General features: G+C 36.0%; 3 protein-coding genes, 1 long non-coding RNA gene and 1 pseudogene across 4 annotated transcripts; 2 read left to right on the forward strand and 3 right to left on the reverse strand.

Annotated features, from left to right (window-relative positions):
• Nucleotides 1–3,897: 3,897 nt before the first annotated feature.
• Nucleotides 3,898–5,955, forward strand: LOC112201807. The gene is made up of 2 exons (XM_024342722.2): nt 3,898–4,426; nt 5,426–5,955. The coding sequence occupies exons 1-2, from the start codon at nt 4,018–4,020 to the stop codon at nt 5,434–5,436; spliced, it is 420 nt and encodes a 139-aa protein (XP_024198490.1). The 5' UTR covers nt 3,898–4,017; the 3' UTR covers nt 5,437–5,955.
• A 556-nt stretch (nt 5,956–6,511) lies between these two features.
• Nucleotides 6,512–8,439, reverse strand: LOC112202936. Its single transcript, XM_040506948.1, has 3 exons — nt 8,170–8,439; nt 7,403–7,665; nt 6,512–6,754 (listed from the first exon to the last, which is right to left on the reverse strand). The coding sequence occupies exons 2-3, from the start codon at nt 7,568–7,570 to the stop codon at nt 6,635–6,637; spliced, it is 288 nt and encodes a 95-aa protein (XP_040362882.1). The 5' UTR covers nt 7,571–7,665; nt 8,170–8,439; the 3' UTR covers nt 6,512–6,634.
• On the reverse strand, nt 8,164–9,230 carry LOC121048796 (probable serine/threonine-protein kinase abkC). The gene is made up of 2 exons (XM_024343987.1): nt 8,808–9,230; nt 8,164–8,439 (listed from the first exon to the last, which is right to left on the reverse strand). The coding sequence occupies exons 1-2, from the start codon at nt 9,228–9,230 to the stop codon at nt 8,164–8,166; spliced, it is 699 nt and encodes a 232-aa protein (XP_024199755.1).
• LOC112202937 lies at nt 9,189–14,941 on the reverse strand (annotated as a pseudogene).
• Nucleotides 14,942–16,075: 1,134 nt separating this feature from the next.
• On the forward strand, nt 16,076–17,438 carry LOC121049469. Its single transcript, XR_005800319.1, has 2 exons — nt 16,076–16,376; nt 16,480–17,438. It is a non-coding gene; the product is annotated as an uncharacterized LOC121049469 (long non-coding RNA).
• The last annotated feature ends 1,031 nt before the right edge of the window (nt 17,439–18,469 follow it).

The following is an 18,469-nucleotide window of genomic DNA, read 5'->3' on the forward strand; positions in this document are numbered from 1 at the left end:
CTTTTTTTTTTCACCCAAATAGCCTTATGTATTTTTAGTAACCTCAAATTACCCATAACCCAAGAAATATATACACCTCTCTCATGAACATTTATTTTTGTAGGGGTACTTTAGTAATTGAACTAGAATTAATTATGGATCATGAACATAAAAATCAACCCTAACTTTAGACAAAACCCTAAAAACCCTAACTTCTTCACAAAATTCGACACTATTCTATTCCACACTAGTAAAATAGAAGCGGAAAGGAAAACCTTTTACAAAAGGAGAACATTTTTATCATACTTTCACTATTACTCTATTAGAACTATATTATCAAAAATCGGCTAAAAATTGCGCTTGATGTCTTTATGAGTGTTGAGGAAGATCCAAAAATTGAGACATCGGTTTTTAGCTGATGTTAAAATTAAAGCTACACGTACATTGCTTTTTTATAAGCACTCGATGTAAAAGTCAAGTCTTAACATAGGTCCTTTATAAGAAACCGATATTTTTTTCTTGTTATGACATCGTCTTAGACCAATAAATCAATTTACTTTGACATATGTTATTTAGATAGAACTAGTGTAATTATTCTTTCTGACATCAGTTTCTTATTTTGGAGATGTTTTTTCTTGTTTTTGCTTTAGTCAAGTTCAAAATAATTTGCTTTCAAAGTACATGAACCAGTTCTTTGTGGAAACAATCGTAGTAATCATTAGAATGAGAATATATATGTTAAGCAAACAATTATTATTATTAAATACTGATAAAATGTCAATATAAAACGAGTACATAAATTGAAATAAAAGTTCAAGAAATAGTTCATAGAACTAAACAATAGAAATATAAACGAAAATGTGCCTTTTTCTCCTGCAAATAAAATTGAATGAACAATTAGTTATAACATAAAAGAAAGAAAGAAAAAAGATTGGAAACTCCTTGGTATAGTTGCCAATGGGCCTAGCAAAAACATGTGCAGATGAGTTGAGAACTAAAGTAGAGGTTGTCTAAAATAAGTTTCAGCAAAACTTATTAGAAAAGATTTACATTTGCAGGCTTGTTCAACCTTCATCCACAATATTATAAACCATTAAATTTAAAGATTCAGTTGGTAAAATGAAACACTGTAATTTCAAAACTCAGAAAATTCCTGCATCTCTAGGACTAAACCTGCAAAGTTCCATACCAACTTCTCTGCACAACTTTCTGATCCAAAATTTCACTACAACTCTACAACTTTCTCATCCTCATTAAGCAGCCAAAGCACAGAGAACATTTTAAGGAGAGATCACAATAGTCAAGATCAAGATAAAGTTTCAAGATCAATTACCTTCATATATGGCATATCAAGTTCTTTTTCTCCTCTACGCGCATTCATTCAAAAAGTTCATAGAATAATTAATAATAGTCATCGTGGGCCAATAATAGTTCTTTTTCATTACATAGACTTATTGATTTTGGTCTCTACAATAGTCATCGAATAATTACTCACTGAAAGTAGAACTTCAAAATTCGTGGGCTAAACTTCAGGTCCACCTACCAAAATTTTCCAAAGCTTTAATGGGTTTTGGGCTCATAAGACCACTACTTAGATCCGCATATCGTAGAAACTAGGTTAGAACCTACAATCTCGCCGAAAAGGGAGTAGAGACTGTAGGGATGGCGTTAAAACCCACGGGTAATTTTTCCTTTTGGGTATCTGTTAAAAGGTATATATCCTAGTTTATGGGTATGGGTATACCCGTGGGATCCAAATTTTACCCAAATACCCATATAAAATTATAAACCACACCCAAATACCCAAATCCAATTCCACCTAGGAATGGGCAAATACAGGCGGGGGCTGGGTACTAGCAGGTTTTTCCCGCATTTCTCAAGCGGAGGTCGGGGCGGGGGCATTTTTATAATTTTTCTTATTCTAAAAAAAAAAAAAAACAGAAAACCTATACGGGGTATTTCTCTTTCCCACCCAGAATACACCTTCAAGTCTTTGACGAGACAAGCCGCCATGACTGAAGGTGTTGTGCAGCCAAAACACTTCAACAGAAAAACTATACAAGGTATTAATTCTTGGTTGGCGTAAATTTAATGAAATTGTTTCGAAATGTAGTTTCGATATATTAGTGTAAATGGGTTTTGATCCGTGAGGATTAGGCCGTTTGATCGACTTGTAAATTAGATTTATTGATCGTAGAAGTGTTCCGATGACTTTGTGTGGTCTCGGATGAGGATCCGACCGTTGAATCTTCGTATAATTGTGAAAAGACGATTGAAAAGGCAATCCGTGAGGATCCGACCGTTGGATCGTCGTATAATTTCGGGAGGATAATTCTAAAGGTGATCCGGGACGATCCAACTGTTGGATCTTCATATAATTTTGAGAGGATGATCCTAAGGGCAATCCGTGAGGATTCAACCGTTGGATCATCGTATAAACTGGTAAAGATGATCCTCTAGGCGATCCTTGAGGATCAGATAGTTGGATCGTTGTATAATTATGAAAAGACGATTCAAAAGGCGATCTGTGAGGATCTGACTGTTAGATCATCGTATAAATTGGTAAAGATGATCCTCTGGGCGATCTTTGAGGATACGACCGTTGGATTGTCATATAATTGTGATTTGTGAATTGTATGCTAAGTCAAGACAATATGTGATTAGATGCTTGATAGAATTGCATTGAACGATCATTTATGATTTTGTGATTTTGGCTGTTAGAGAAGACGCAACGGGATTTAGAGGTGAGTAAATCTCACATGGTTCATTTACGAACCGAATTTTATTATTTTACATTTAATCGTCAAGTTGTGAAAATTGTTTTACGGAAATAAATATTTGTTTTAAACGTATTGCTTCCTCGTGATGAACTCAAGTATTTAAATACTCAATCGACCAAAATAATGATGAAAATAAAAAGAAATTTTTTTTTTTTTCAAAAAAAGGAAAGGAAAAAAAAGAAGGAAAAGATAGAAAATAGAAAAATAAAAAAATTCATATAGAGAAAATGACTAATGCAGGGGCGGGGGTGGGGAATCCCTCATTTGGAAATATCTCCAGATGGGGAATCGGGGAGCTTAAATAGTGAGTATTTTAAAAAAAAAAAATCTTAGCCTTTAATTAAACTAAAGGTCTTAAATTTATAAAAAAGAAAAAGAGAAAAAAAAAAACCCTACCTATATTGAAAACGGATAAATGGGTGGGTATGGGTTTACCCGTTTAGAAATGGATTGGGTAAATACTCATACCCGCGAACTATCATTGGGTGAATATTACCCAATGGGTATAAATTCCAACTCTAGAAATGTAGTATATGATATGCATCATATGAAAAATTTCTAATGATATATGAACAAAAAACTTACCTCTTTATAAGGTGAAAATAATTATATCTCTATATGAGGTTAAACATTTTAGAAGAGCAGTTCGGACATTGGTGATACTAACACCAAGAAGAGCGATTCATGCAACCTATCCTTTTCGGAGTTGACATAACGCAAGTTAGCTCCACTATGAAGTTGGTCATTCTCCCCCCTTTCAAATATTCAAATAAATATTTTTTTTCTCAAATAAGTAGAAAAAAGGCATAATTTTTATTTGATTTTATTTTATCTTGATAGAAGGGGACATAATTAAGCATTGTATCTTGGAAGAAGGGGATTTGAGCTAGAGACATCATCCACATTTTCTTTACAATACTAGTAGACTGATTTACTCTCAATAACACATAGAATAATTTCTATTAAAAAATTTGGTATTCTATTTAACTAATAAAATTTTAATTTTAATTGAAATTAATAACTATAAGACGTAGTGTTTATGAGAGGCCTGCCCACCTAAAGGAATTTTTTTTATTTTTTATTTTTACTTTTATTTTTTGTGAGGGACAAGCTTAAAAGAAAAACACACCCTAAGCGGTCTCATTTTCATTGCCGCACTAGAACCCTATTATTGCCAACCTCTGTTGTCGCCGTTTTTTTCCATTGCTTCTCAATTCCTTCCGGCATCTTCAGATACTCTCTTGAAGAGACTGCTCTCATGGGTCGTCGGACGATAATCCGGATTCGTAAAATCCTCAGAGTTCCTCACATTATTACCATACCTAAGATAGTAACGGTTGAGAAAAGCCCCGATTCCTCGACCATTTTTTCTTCTCTCACTGGATTCTCTTCATTAATGGCAGTCTACGCGAGTCTCCTTTCGATTTCGGACGATCCGAAGGATCCGCTCTCCGATTTGGAAACGGAGGCAAAGCTTCATCTCCGAGCCATCCACCGTGAGGAGGCGGAGGATGCCGACAGCCGTCGCTGGTTTGCCCAGCTGCGGAGCCGGTCCGACCCCCCATGGTGGCGGCTGTGCAAGAGCCTGCTCTGGAAGACAAGCCTGCGCCTGCGGCAAATGATTCAGATTCAGAGCTTTATGGTCGCTTACACCTTTGCCCTTGAAGGTACTTCCTCTAGTAAGGGATTTGAACTTTTTAAAGTATGCGATTTGAACTTTTTAAAGTATGCGAATTGTATACCTGAGCTAGAGAAATATAAGATAAATAAGTGACTCTTTTGCTTACCTTGATCTTGTTCCTTTGAAATCTTTTCTTATTTTCTTTTTATGGAACAAATATTGAAGATGAACTTGATGTGTCCTACCCGTATATGTAGGAACTATCTATATTTGTAGTCTTAGTGCATGCAATTTAACTCTTCTACTAGCTTGACATTGCAAGAGGGGATGTGAATGGGGGCTTTTAACTGCTTTCTTGTATTTAATATTTCATCCTGCTTATCTTACTGGTCTGGATTCTGGGTTTATGTATGATACAGAGTACTTTCAAGTTGTTGTTTGTATAACTTGTTTCGTGATTGGACTTTGACTTGTAATTGTAATCCCATAATTCTGCCTACCCTACTCCTAATATCTTATTCAATTTGGGTCTTTTTGTGACGATTGTGTTACAAAAGGAGGCAATTCATTATATGTAATTAAAGTTTATTTATGAGTAGCTATATCAGCATTTTCTGCATTCGAGATATTTGTATGCAGCTGTTTGCTCAAAATTTCTGAGTCACTACTTTCTTGGTGTTTATATGTATATATTTGTGATTTCTGATTCATAATCCATGATACATATTAGCTTTTTGGAAATTTTTGATTAGCTTCTCATATATACTGATCAAATGAGTAGAATGTTGTTGGGAAAGTCTTTCTGTCATATTTTGTGAGGTTAGTTCTCCGAACATACGTACTCAAATGAGGAAAGAAGTGCATAGGATGTAGGGCCTAGTCTGATCATACTGTTATGTTATCTTTTGTGGGGTTAGTCTTATTCTTTCTTTTCTGGTATCTTGTTAGTAGTTTCTTCATAGGAATTTGAAATAAAGTCTCTTTGATGTGTGCCCTGATATACTCATTGTCATGTTCCTTTTCTGTTTAACCTTTTCATTTGCAGGTAAATGCTAATAAAAGCCCTGAGATGAACCCCTTATGATGTGAAGAGGACTTTTGGTTTTGATGTAGTTATATTGAGGATTTCTATTCTGTTCTGTACTGTAAGTGAGATGACAAACTTGTCTGGATAGTGTCATAATCAACTTACGATCCCGATCACCTGGTCAGCAACTGACCAGGAATCATTTGCTCACTTACCGTCCGATTGAAATCAGACGGTTGACAGATCTCCCCCAAAATTCAGATATCTGTCAACCGTCTGATTTCAATCGGACGGTAAGTGAGTAAATGATCCTTGGTCAGCAACTGACCAGGTGATATCGGACGGTAAGTGAGTAAATGATCCTTGGTCAGCAACTGACCAGGTGATCGGGACTGAATCAACTTATTTGATGTATTGAGGATTTCTATTCTGTTCTGTACCGTAAGTGAGATGACAAACTTGTCTGGATAGTGTCAAAATCAACTTATCTGATGTTTGGTTTAATACAGTTAATTTGGTTCTAAGTATTTTTATACATTCAAAAGTAATTTACGATCGGTAATCTCTTTACAAAGAAAATATTCAATTTATTTATATTGACTTCATGACCCATTTCAGCGAAATTTAAATGCAATAGAGATCATCACTGTGAAATTCATGGAATATGAACTATCTTGTTGCATTTTTGAGTACAAAATTGTTATTTTGTATACATGTGTTGTGCTCGTGCAAAAATAATTGAAAGGCTTGCTAATAAACATGTCAAAGAATGACATAACAAAAATGTATAAAACAATGACAGCTTACAAGACCAATTGCCTAATGGCCTATAGCTTTTGAATTTGATAGTCATCTACTATCAATTTTACAGTTTACTTTTCTTAATAAATAAATTTTACACAGTTGCAAGATATCAGGCTCAGCAAAGTAACTGGCCTCCAGAAAGAAGTGTAAAAGAATGAATTGCACTTTATTTCTATGTTACTTCCCCTGTGTTTGCTTCTGAAATTGGTGAGGCTTCAAAAAGGGTAATGGTTGTCGATGAAACCTTGTAAATACGAAAAGATAACGTCGAAGCAAAACATAATAATGACTTTCGGAGAGGGGAACAAAAAAATTTAACAAACAATATAAGCCCTAAGACAGTCGTGTCCGTTTCCAGACTCTTTTGGTTTTTTAGAACTGTCAAAATTGTTTAGTAACAATACTAGTAGCACGGACAGGAACCTAAGGAGCCATTAGCCCCTCAATTGTGTATGAAAGGGACTTTGCCCAGTCGGCCTTGAGAAGCAGAGTTTGCAAGGTATGCATCACATTGTATGCTGGATCAAGTTTCCTCTGCCATCCCTGCAAAACATAACCAGGGTGATAATCAGATCAGTTATTAATGACCACGTCAGTGAAAATAAATGTTGGAGCAAATCGCCAGACAATTTTAAATGTAAATGACAGTTGTCCATGCCACTTCATTAATTTCAACCAGTTGGCCGAGAACCTCTGTTATTTGTTTTCACGCAATTGTCAAAGGAAAACCACAGCTTTTTTCTATCAAAAATTCTAATGAACCCTACTAAACACAGGCCGAGTGGTTGGATTACCAAACGCTCTTCATAGTATTCAGGGCTTACCGACCAAACTATACAAAACCAATTAAGCAAAGTCCAGATTTAAGGGGAAAAGGGAAGATCATAGGACAATGTCGATAAGGGTTTTTAGATTTATCTTATTCATATAAACAACAAAAACTAGAGAAGAATGTCATGAACAACAGACTGGTGAAAGCAAAAAAGGAAACAATGTGCAAATAAAATAAAAGACAGCTTTATGAGTGTTCATCACTGTTCCTCTACTTCGAAGTTTTTGAAATGTATCAGTGTTGGGGTTTGCAATACAACGGCATTCTGGAAGCTTCGCAGTATATGCAAATGAAAATCTAAATATAGTTTCCATTGCATAAGAGAGTGCTTTGGCTTCTGAAGATAAAGAAAAGATTACCTCAAGAACCAATGTTGTCACCATGACAGTACAAACATTGCCATCAACATTGACTCTATGCCGCCTAACTTTCTCCAGTAACTGCTGCATGCAATCAACAGGATGAACCAGATCACCTTCTGGAGTACCCCAGAAAGTGAATGACTCCTCCACTTCCTGTAGGAACATGGTTAGGGAACTCTGGCACAGAACCTAGCAAATGCTTCCCAAGTTCATAAAATCTTTGTATTCACATAATATTGGATCCTATGATCCACATATGCTTACAATATAAGTAAATACACATGGAAACAAAATTAAGATAAAGAAACTCAAAAGAATCATAAAGTTCATTGCTAGAAGCATTAACTAAACAGACCAGAAAAATAAAAAGAACAGTACATTTACCACATCTTGAATTCAACATGAATCTCATCTAAATTTATTCTAAAAATTGTGCTTAATAGAGGTCGTGCTTGGAGTTTAAGAAAAAAACTATTGCCAGGGAAGCTGGATTAAATATGAAATTCTTTATTTTATTTTATTTTATTTTGTACAAAATATACATTTAACACCAACCAAAAACAGAAAAGAGCGATGTGTCTTCAGAACTGTTGAAAATAACAAGGAAAAACCTAAGAAGGTGACTTAGGATTCAAGAGAGTTGAGTTTTGCAAGAAAACTAAAAATACCAATAAGCTTTTCATTTTAATTAGAACATCAAACCCTGCAACCTTATCCCAGTCACTTTAAAGTTTTCTAGAAGTAAAGTTGTCCAACAATTATACCTCAATGAAAGCCTTTGGATTTGGGCAATTCTGTTGCTTAGAGAGTCCTAGTGTGCACTCAGCAGCAGTGCGCCCATCATGACGTGCAAAAGCCTTGAAACATTCAAGTAAATTCACTCTGTCACTTCTAGAAAGTTCAGCAGTCATGCCTACATCAAGGAAAATGACATGAGGCTTTGATTTAAACAGTCGCTTCCGAGAAGGCTTGTTCTGAGCCACCCAAACAAGTATGTTCCCAGGATGCATGTCTGCATGTATAAAGTTGTCCACCTGAAAACAGAAACTTGGATAACTTGTAAGCCATGCTATATCATACTTCATGTCTCAAATTAAACAGGAAATAATGACCATAGCAAAAGTTATAAGACAGAAATCACTATCTTCCAAAGTCAAAAAAATGCCTATGAGATTTTTAGTGAAAAAATAAAACTGCACCAGAGCAATGCAACCACCAACTGACATAATTACTACAATTTATTGCAAGAAACATCAAAAGTATATGTGAATGTTACCAGGAGCATCTTCAGAAGTGCATGTGTTCCAATGTGAGCAAGTGCAGATTTAATCCGTTCATGCCCTTGAAGATCATCAACATAATGTGAGACGCATTCCCCTTGCTCATATGTTTCCACTCAAACAGCAGGATGCACAAGTGGATACAAAGGCTTTGGGAAAGAGACATCCTTCCATCTACGAAAATTATAAGTAAAGCGGCTCAAATTGGCAGCTTCCCTTGCAAGGTCAACTTGAGACATCATAAAAACTGAAAACTGTTGTACACTTTCATCCAATCTCCACCACTTTAAAGCAGGAATGAACTTTGACATTTTTGCTACTAAATTGATTATTACAAAATCTCTCCTAATTGATTCACCAACACCAGGATGTCTAACCTTAACTGCAACTACTATGGGCTTCACCCGTTGACCAGGGTATCGAAATTTCAAAGTAGCCCGATGCACTTGAGCAATACTCCCAGATGCTACTGGTGTCTCTTCAAAGTTTTCAAAAATTTCTGTGCATAATTGATTTTGGAACAGCAATAAATGCAAAGCTTCCATTGTGGATCTTCATAGAAGCTGCCAAAATTGTTCCTATAACCTTTGTTTGAGCTGTTGTCGAGATCAATTTAAGGGAACTTTCCGGGGAGGAATAAATACATTTCTCTCAAAGTGTTCTTGGGTCTCTGGTAAGGGGAAGGTTCAGAAAAGGCCAATAACTACCCATAAGCAAAATGTCTGGTATCTGTCGTCATTTACATCAGTAACTAACTGGAAAGATTGTAATGCTGTTGACGGTATATCTTGCCCGCCCAAGGAGTTTGGTGGTTGTGGTGACCGCTTCCTTGATTTGAGATGCTTTTTCCCTTTAAGTTGGATCAAAGAGCTAGAGTAAGCGCAGAAGAAATAGTTTGCAGCTATGAGTTTCCAGAAACTTCAGACATGTCATTGAGCTGCCCTCTATGTTTGGACACGGACCAGAATGTCGATAGACTTCAACAGTTGCAAGAAGCTGCTTTGAGAGATAATTCAAATGATACCTATCTATTCTACCCCGCGCTTTTAGACATACACAGTGATAATGTTGAACATTTTCAGAAGCACTGGAGTAAAGGTCATCCTGTTATCTTCCGAGATGTCCTTTGGACTACGTCAGATTTGAGTTGGGATCCAGTATTCATGTTCTGCACTTATCTTGAGAGGAGCGTTGCTAGATATGAAAATAACAAAAATCCACAGGAAGCTATCCGCTGCTTGGATTGGTGTGAGGTCAGTGAATTTTCACCAACTGATCTGCCCTGTCAAAAGTTTGAAGATTGTAGGATAATAGATTGGTTCTCTCTTAGTTCACAATTATCTACAGCTATTCCCTTCTTAATTTTAGTCCTCAAATAGAGTTGTGTAAAATAAATAAATTAAAGTAGACTAGCTTACCTTTCAATGCTTAATGGTGACTTGTATGCATCTTCAAAAACCTATCAGATAATCGGAAAAAAAAAAAAAAAAATTAAAAGCAGCCATATCAATACAACTTCAACCATTCACAACTGTGTAAAAACACAAGGATTTTCAGTAAACCAACAGATCATCCCATAGGTTGCTGTTGGAGTTTACAATATTAGAGACAAAAAGTGACATCTCTAGACTTAAGCAGTAATTAGCACTTTCCAAAATGCTAGTTTTCTTAAAAGCATTTGAGAAGACCAACAAACCTTTGCGATTTGCGCACATTTAGTGCTCTCTTGAAGACCAATCATGGCCTCAGCCGAGATCTATCAAAACAGAAAATTTCAAAATAAAATAAAATTAGGACAGGCATAAAAAGAAGATATATTTTAAAGCAACAGCAAATTCTTGACAAGCATAGAGACATGAGATCAAATAAATGTGACATGAGCTTACAATCTTAACATAGGGGAAATCACTGTCGATGCCAACAGTAGCTGCCAGTGAAGATTTACCACTGTCCAAGATACGTGACTGTCAGAACACTGGCAACAACAAAACAAACATTAAATAGGAATAAACACAGGATTGCTTACCTGCCACTAGGACCTTCCAAAAGGCATGTAACAAGAGGGCTTCTCTCACTTGATTTAACTTGCTCCACAAGTAGCATGGCTCTTTGATAGATATGCTTATGTCAATCCCCACAATCCACCATGCCATGAAGTCTATAAATTAAGTTAAAGATAAGAGCACAAAACAAAATTAAGATAAAGGAAACAAGTACCAAAACAAGATTTTTTCTGTAACTTAACAAGCTGGTGTGAATTAAACTATATAAACCTATCAGTTTACCCAGTTACTGAAAAGCTCAGTAGCACATAAGTAACTGAAGCCATACCTGCATCTTTCAAGGTCATCAGTGGAGGCACCAAATGCAGGTACAATTTCATGGAGTGCACGTAGAAAATCATCCATGGTAACCTTAATACTCTCTTCATCCACTGGCTTGGTAAGATCATCCAAACTTAGTTGTCCATTCAAAGCAAATGATACTGCACTTTTAACAACACCTTCCAGTTCTGCACCACTATAGTTCTTTGTACGAGCAGCTGCAAACATGAAATAAATAAGAAAATCCCTCCATTATGGATACACGGGTATGGTTCAAAAAAATGTCAAGATTCACAGCATTTGGAAAACTCAAACAACCAAAAAGTTATTTAATCACCGCATATTAATAATTTCCAATTAATTCCAATCCCCGTCTCCAATCTTATAATTTAAAGAAAATCAATAGTCGTTAAACAAATGCCAATTTGATCATGTAACAGATGAACAAGTACAGGAAGCATATGCCAATTATGGACATACCAAGCGCTTGCAGGTTGACATCAGGAGCAAGAAAAGAGCTTTCCTTCATTTTGTTCGTATGAATTTGAAGAATCTGTATGCGACCATTTTCATCAGGAAGACTTATCTCAATTTGAACTTCCAGACGTCCTGGCCTACAAAACAAGAGAAAGACAATTCTCAAAACATCAGAAACCATTAAACTTAAAGAGAAAAGAATATACCAATTATGTTAGGTAGTCCAGACTGCATTTAGCTACTAAAATTCCACAGATCTTATATGAACAAGTTACAATTCATGTTTGAAAGCCACCATACAATTTTAGTCTACTAAGCCAACATTAAGGAAATATTGACTATAAGCTGTTATTCATTATATTGAAGACATAAGACAGTTAAATAGAGGAGCAATGAGAAGGATAAGGGAGGGATGGAGGCAGAGAAATAGAGAGCACCTCAAAAGGGCTTCATCAATTAAATCCTTTCAGTTGGTCATCCCAATAAGCAAAACATTATTCAGAGATTCCACACCATCAATCTGGGACAGCAAGTAGTCTTTCAGTCACACTGATGGCATAGCTCAGGAACACAAGACAATAATGGCATGTAATCTTTTTTTGTTTTTCTTTTCATTTTTGCTCCAAATTGCAAAATCAACCAACCTTTGTAAGTAACTGGTTCACAATACTATCATGAACTCCTGTGCCATCTCTAGTTGATCCTCTTGACTGTATATGCAAAATAAAGCACATGTTATATAGTGCAATAACTTAAACGTCTAACCAAAAACTATTAAATCCAACATATATAAATACATGTGATTTTTTTGCTAGTAATATCAATTCCTACACTTAGAAAGGTATTCAACTATAGGATCCCCAGGTGATGTCAAGCCTAAACTCATCAGTGACTTTTGGGCATAATTTTTTTAATGTCGCCTTAATGGCTAATATGAATACAGTTGACAAATGCAGAGCAGCATCGCTGTCACTATATCAAGTTCATTGTGGAACGTGCATTAGTGACAATATCATTTCCCTGTCCAATGTTCCAGAAGAAATTACTTATTTAAATATCAATACATTAAAACATTACGAATTATAAACATACCATGGTACCCCTCCACAACAAATCTATTTACAGGAGAGAGGGAGGGAGGGGCGGGGGTGGTCTATTTTGTCTCTGTGAGCAACAAATTGATGGCACCATTGATCTACTCATGGATAATGAATCTTGATATTGAGTAAGAAAGACTTTGTACCTTACAAATAGCATCGATTTCATCAAAGATTGTGACATGCAATTCACTTTCATCTCCTGGAAAGTAAAGGAAAGAAATTACAACATTAGAGATTATGAAAAAACTAATATAGAAGTGCACTGAAGAGTTATATTGCTCTTACCAGGAAGCCTTTGATCATTCTCAGCATCAGCAAATAGATCCCTAACATTTTTTTCAGTTTCACCAACGAACTTGCTCAGGACTTCTGGACCATTAACAATCTAGTGCAATTCATAAAAGAAATAAATATATAGATAAACGAAATTAAATAAGCCAAAGCCCGTCGCCACCGATACGGATAATAACTAAACAATATAATGCTAGGTTACACTTCAGAAAACATCCAGACATGCTGAATTCTAAATGAATTAGCAAATCAAAGAAAAATAATGGTGAATCCACTTCCAAACCTTTGGATCTTTCCCATTCAACATTTTTCCAATTTGACATGCCATAAGAGTTTTTCCAGTACCAGGTGGTCCATAAACCAGCATACCCTTCACATGCTTAATCCCTAGTCTGGAGCACCAAAAGTTTTCCATTAAGAATATGGTATACAGATAACAAAACTACATTAGCTTGAAGAATCAATTGTCTTACTTATTTGTAACATGTGCAGGGAAGACACGGGAGGCAAAAGCTCTTCGAAATATATCTGCAAACTCAGCACCTAGGCCACCAACGCCAAGTGATTGAAGGTTGAATTCCTTGTACTTAAAGATATTGCTAGTCGTAGCAGAACGTTGGTTCACAATCTGGACAACACAAGTCAACGTATCAATTTTTCATAGTTTACAATTCAAAGTTGAATGTGTTTTCTTGTAATATCATATCAAATTGATGACAAAGTCGTGATCACATGATTCTCACGCCTAAATAATAATAACGATAATAGTAATGACAATAATATTTACTAATTATAAAAATCAAGGTAACCTTCCAAAAACAAGTGAAGTAGAAACCTTAAAAGTACTGAGGCAGACATCATTTGAAAACAATCTCACCTTTATTCCGTTTCCACTCGGTGCCTCAAAAATGAAGTATGTTTCACTCGAGATCATCCCTCTTTCAACAGAGCTAGACTCTTCGGATCTTACAGCTTGATTGACTGTAAAAATGTAATTAGTCCCAAGGTACTCAAATGATACTCTGTGTCCGGCTGTCATAACCTGCATACAGTAAAGCCACATATTCCGTAAACTATAAGCTATCTGTCATTTTGCAATATTCTAACTCAAAGGTTTAGATAAGAAGACACGTGTAGTAACATGATCCTTCTAGAAATAGAACAGTTGTTTCATTACTTGCTTATTGATTTTAGTCTGGAATTGAACATATGTATACACTCTTGATTCCAATATAGCGGTCCGTTTTAATTTTCTATTAATTGCAAACATTGAACAATCAACAGTTCCAAAGAAGCCGGTCAATATAAACAAGCCTAAAGAATAAGTAGCCCAAGTAGAGGGTAGTAGATACCTGGTTGATAAACCTCTTTTTAAGTTGGCTCGACAAGGCAACAGCATCAATCTACAAATACAGCCGAGAAACTCTTAAAATCCATCTTTCTCCTATTTCTATATGGATAACAAAAAGAACAAGGTAAAAAAAGGGAACAAATACCTGTTCACTCTTAGTCCCTTTTTTCACAAACTCCAATTCCAGAGTGAGCACGGTCAGCTTGAAATCATCAGGCGGAGTAAACCTAACACAATTACCACAACACAATTACAAACTGATATAAAAACCATCCAAAATTTAGTTACCACAGCTAGTAAAGTTGATCGAATCAGTGACTAACCTGCTCACAGATAATGAGTTACCGCTAGAAACCCTAGTATGCCGTCGTTGAATCGCATTCAGCGCAATGTAACCCTTCTGTATGCTCTGGTGAGGAGTTTCTTTCAGTTAAGGCCACCAAAACATCAAAATCAAGCAGTTCCAGTAAATCAACATGTTCAATTTCGCAAAATGTTAACCAAAATCGTAACGATTTCCATAACCGAGTACAAGCATAATCAAAAAGCTTCGGAATCAAGTAATAAACGGATCGCTATGAAGAAAACAAAGACATTGAATATAAATCAGAAAAGCGTAGAAGCTGAAGAGGATATCAGACTGAGAGGACGAACGAGTCGGCGAGTGGCGAAGGTCTGGAGTGTTGGTGACGATCATCGTCGTCGGAGCCATTTTTTCAGAGGCGGGAGAATTTTGATTCCGTTTTGGGTGTTTTAAGAATGGGAGAAGCAAAGCTTTGTTCAACAGAGAAGAAGGAGCTTTGAATGTAAAGCCTTTTATGAGGGTCCAGAACAACGCGGCCCAAACACCTGATCATCTCTGCTTTTGCCTCCTGGATTAAGTGTTTCCTTTATGATGCAAACCCTCCAATGAGGCGTAGACATGTGTCATTCAATGATGACATGTGGAAGTGTACCAATGGCTAGTCGCAGAAATTGAATATAAACATTTTTTTTAAATAAATAATTTGATGACTCAACTCTGAAGTAAGTTTATGTAATATTGTTTACGCTAGGCAACTCGCCCGCGCAATGTTGAAGATTTATAAATTTTGTTTAAAGTTTATACGTAATAGGATAGAAAACGAGAAATGATAATATAAGAAATGTTAACTGAATATGTTATCGCTTTGGATATCATTTATATTAATCTGGCTTTAATATATAGGGGTCGTGATCACTTACCCAATTTTAACAAAAAAATTGCCCACTTGTTCCACTGGAGTTTTTTACTCTTATTTACCCAATTTAAATACAAGTGACATTTTTAACCCCCAATCAAATTAATTAATTACAAACTTCTCTCTCTCACCTTCTATCAGACTCTCTCTCTCTCCCCCTCACTGATTTCTCTGTCCCCGTCGACTCGGGTCTCTCCTCCATCCAGAGGCGGAGCCACGTTGGGGCACGGTGGGTCCCGTGCCCCAGTCAGATCTTCATTATATATAGTTTCTGGTTTCTTGTTTACATGAAAAGCTGTTTTGATGCAGTGGTAGAGGTATTTAAGTGCCAGAGTTTGGTCCTAGGTTCGACTGTTGGTACCAGCCACAGTATGTAAACATTTTTTTTATTTCTTCCTTTTAATAACATTAGTGTTTTTTTTTTTAATTTCTTCCTTTTAATAACATTAGTACTACCATTCTCAACACGAAAACATTAACGCTATCCTTTCATGTAGTTGAATGTTTGATTAATAAAATAAGTAATTTAAAAAAAATATTAATCTTTCTAATCTTTTACTTTTATTAAAATTTTAATATATTCTAAGTTTTTTTTTTTTTTTTTTTTAACTTTAGAGTGCCCCAGTAGAGACCATTTTCTAGCTCCGCCACTGCCTCCATCCCTATAATCTTTATCCAGCCACCTGAAACCTTACAGCAGTTGTATCCCACGACCCGACCCGACGCCTAACCAATCCCCACCATCGACCTCTCCGACCTCCACTCTGATTGTCGCTTTGCCATCGTCAACCAAGTCAGCGGCGCGTGCCGCAACACCTTCTACCAGTAGATGTAGCTGGCTTTCTGGACTGGGTCCCTCAGGATTCGCAGAGCCAACCTCCTCCGATGTTTCCCGATGCTTGGTGCTTATGGCAATCGGCTCCTGGCAGTAAGTGTATTCTACATTTCTCATGTTCATTCAATCGACTCTACATACCTCTATCATGAATTAATTAAACTCTCTCTCCCACTCTCTCTCACATCATCTGCAGCGTTTATTGAGCTACTCTCCAGTAGAAAGGATGTCCGCTACTGCCGCGATTGGGCATGATATTTTCCAGGAACTGCGCCCTTAATCATATGCAGAATAATACCCTAGTCTTTTAGTTTTTTTGTTGTTCTTCGGTCTCTTAGTTTTTATGAGTCGATTGCTTTTTTATTGTTTTTCAATCACATCATATCCCAAAACTCACAACAATTAACTTTGCATATATACATGCTATGTTTTTGACCCAATCTCTATGGAGAAGCGATCAATTAATTACATGGCTGATTTCGATCTTGTGAACCGATATGTTGAAGCATTAGGCCTCAAAGTTCACTGGAATCATGCATTAGATTTCTGCGGTTGATTTCAAATACTAGACGTCTAGGTTTGACTAGCTATCACATAGTACGTACGTACTGGTGAAAATGAGTTCAAGCAAAATGGTTTTGAATGGTTTTGGTCGTGAGTGACACAATATCTATTAGGTAATCTCAACCCACATGCATTATTGAAGAATCCCTGGATGAGAATCTCCAGAAGTCCTTCCACAAGTACTTGGAGATTAAGGGAATCAAGCCCAGCACAACCAATTTCTTGCATGAGTACATGATCAATAAAGACAGTAGAGAATATAAGAACTGGTTGAAGAAACTTAAGCAGTTCGTTCAAGATTAAGTGTCTCGTAGGATATCGTTTTTGCAAAAGAGATCCAAAGTTATATTTGAGTCTGTGGAACTTCTATGGCATTTAGCATCAAATCTTATAATTTCGGAAGAAGACAATTATGTAGTTCATTGAAACTCAAGGATGTGGTTTATGTTGACACTGTTATATGCTTTTGATATGACAATGATCATTTGAGCAATCTATGTGTTTTTGTCAGGCAGTCAATTTCTATGTGGCAGTATTTTTCAAGCTTAAAAAAAAAAAAATCCACATAACGTTTATAGAGAAATTAAACAATATATTGTTATGTATAACTAATGATTTACCATACACTGCAGCTAATGAGGAATTGGTGAAGCTGATCTTAGATGACTTGTTGCCTACTGATGTCGAACATTTCCTATTTGGAGTTCGAGGACAATTGATCGTCAGACTTATAGAGTTTGCTGATGAGAGGGCAACAAACATATCTTTTCAAAGCACTCGTGATCATTCTTTCAAGCTGCGAGCGGAAATATGGATTACACACTTTATTTCAGAGAGCCAACCAAGACACAATTCAAACGGCTTGCTCATGAATTTACAAAAGTTCGAGATGATATACTTTAAGATGGTTGTGATGGCCTTCAACGGTTTTTGGCTTTTAACATCCTAATGGTGTTGGCTCCTAAATCCCTAGCTATTCCTTTCCGTTTGTCATTAGGGGCAATGACAAAGCGAAAACCATTAGGATCAATGAGAAAGAGAAAACTCTCTGAGCTTGTTTAGCAGTTCCATATCAAGCAGTGTTTTTTTTTCCCTTCGAACTCTTTGTTCATATTGTTTTGCTCGTTTCTTTGAATCACCATCAATTTCTTAGTATAATTTGATATTAGTTTTCTTAATTCTAACTCATATGATCGTTCCTAGTCTTTTGTTGATGAAAGATGAACGCTTGAGTGTTTAATATACGACTAAGATTAGGGCAAAACACCACTGTAATTGAAATATTATTGCACAAATTAGAGGCATGTCTTAGTGCTCAACTGCTCAAGAGACTCAAAGGTCATCACCCTATAACTCTATTATTCGCAAGGACTAAAACATCCTCGATATATTTGAAATTTCTGTTTTTACAAGCACTGATATTAATTTTAACATCTTTATGATATTTTATAAATGTTTTGCTGATCATATAACTTCTAACCAAAATTTTGGTAAAATTTCTATTGATATTCGATATTTTCTCAATATTTCCATCGAAATTTTTTTTTTCTTCTAACAATCGATATTTCCATATCTTCGATATTTCCATATCTTCGATATTTTGGTCATTGATTTTTGTTTCT

Source organism: Rosa chinensis, chromosome 5, assembly GCF_002994745.2.
Source record: "Rosa chinensis cultivar Old Blush chromosome 5, RchiOBHm-V2, whole genome shotgun sequence".
NCBI lineage: Eukaryota > Viridiplantae > Streptophyta > Magnoliopsida > Rosales > Rosaceae > Rosa > Rosa chinensis.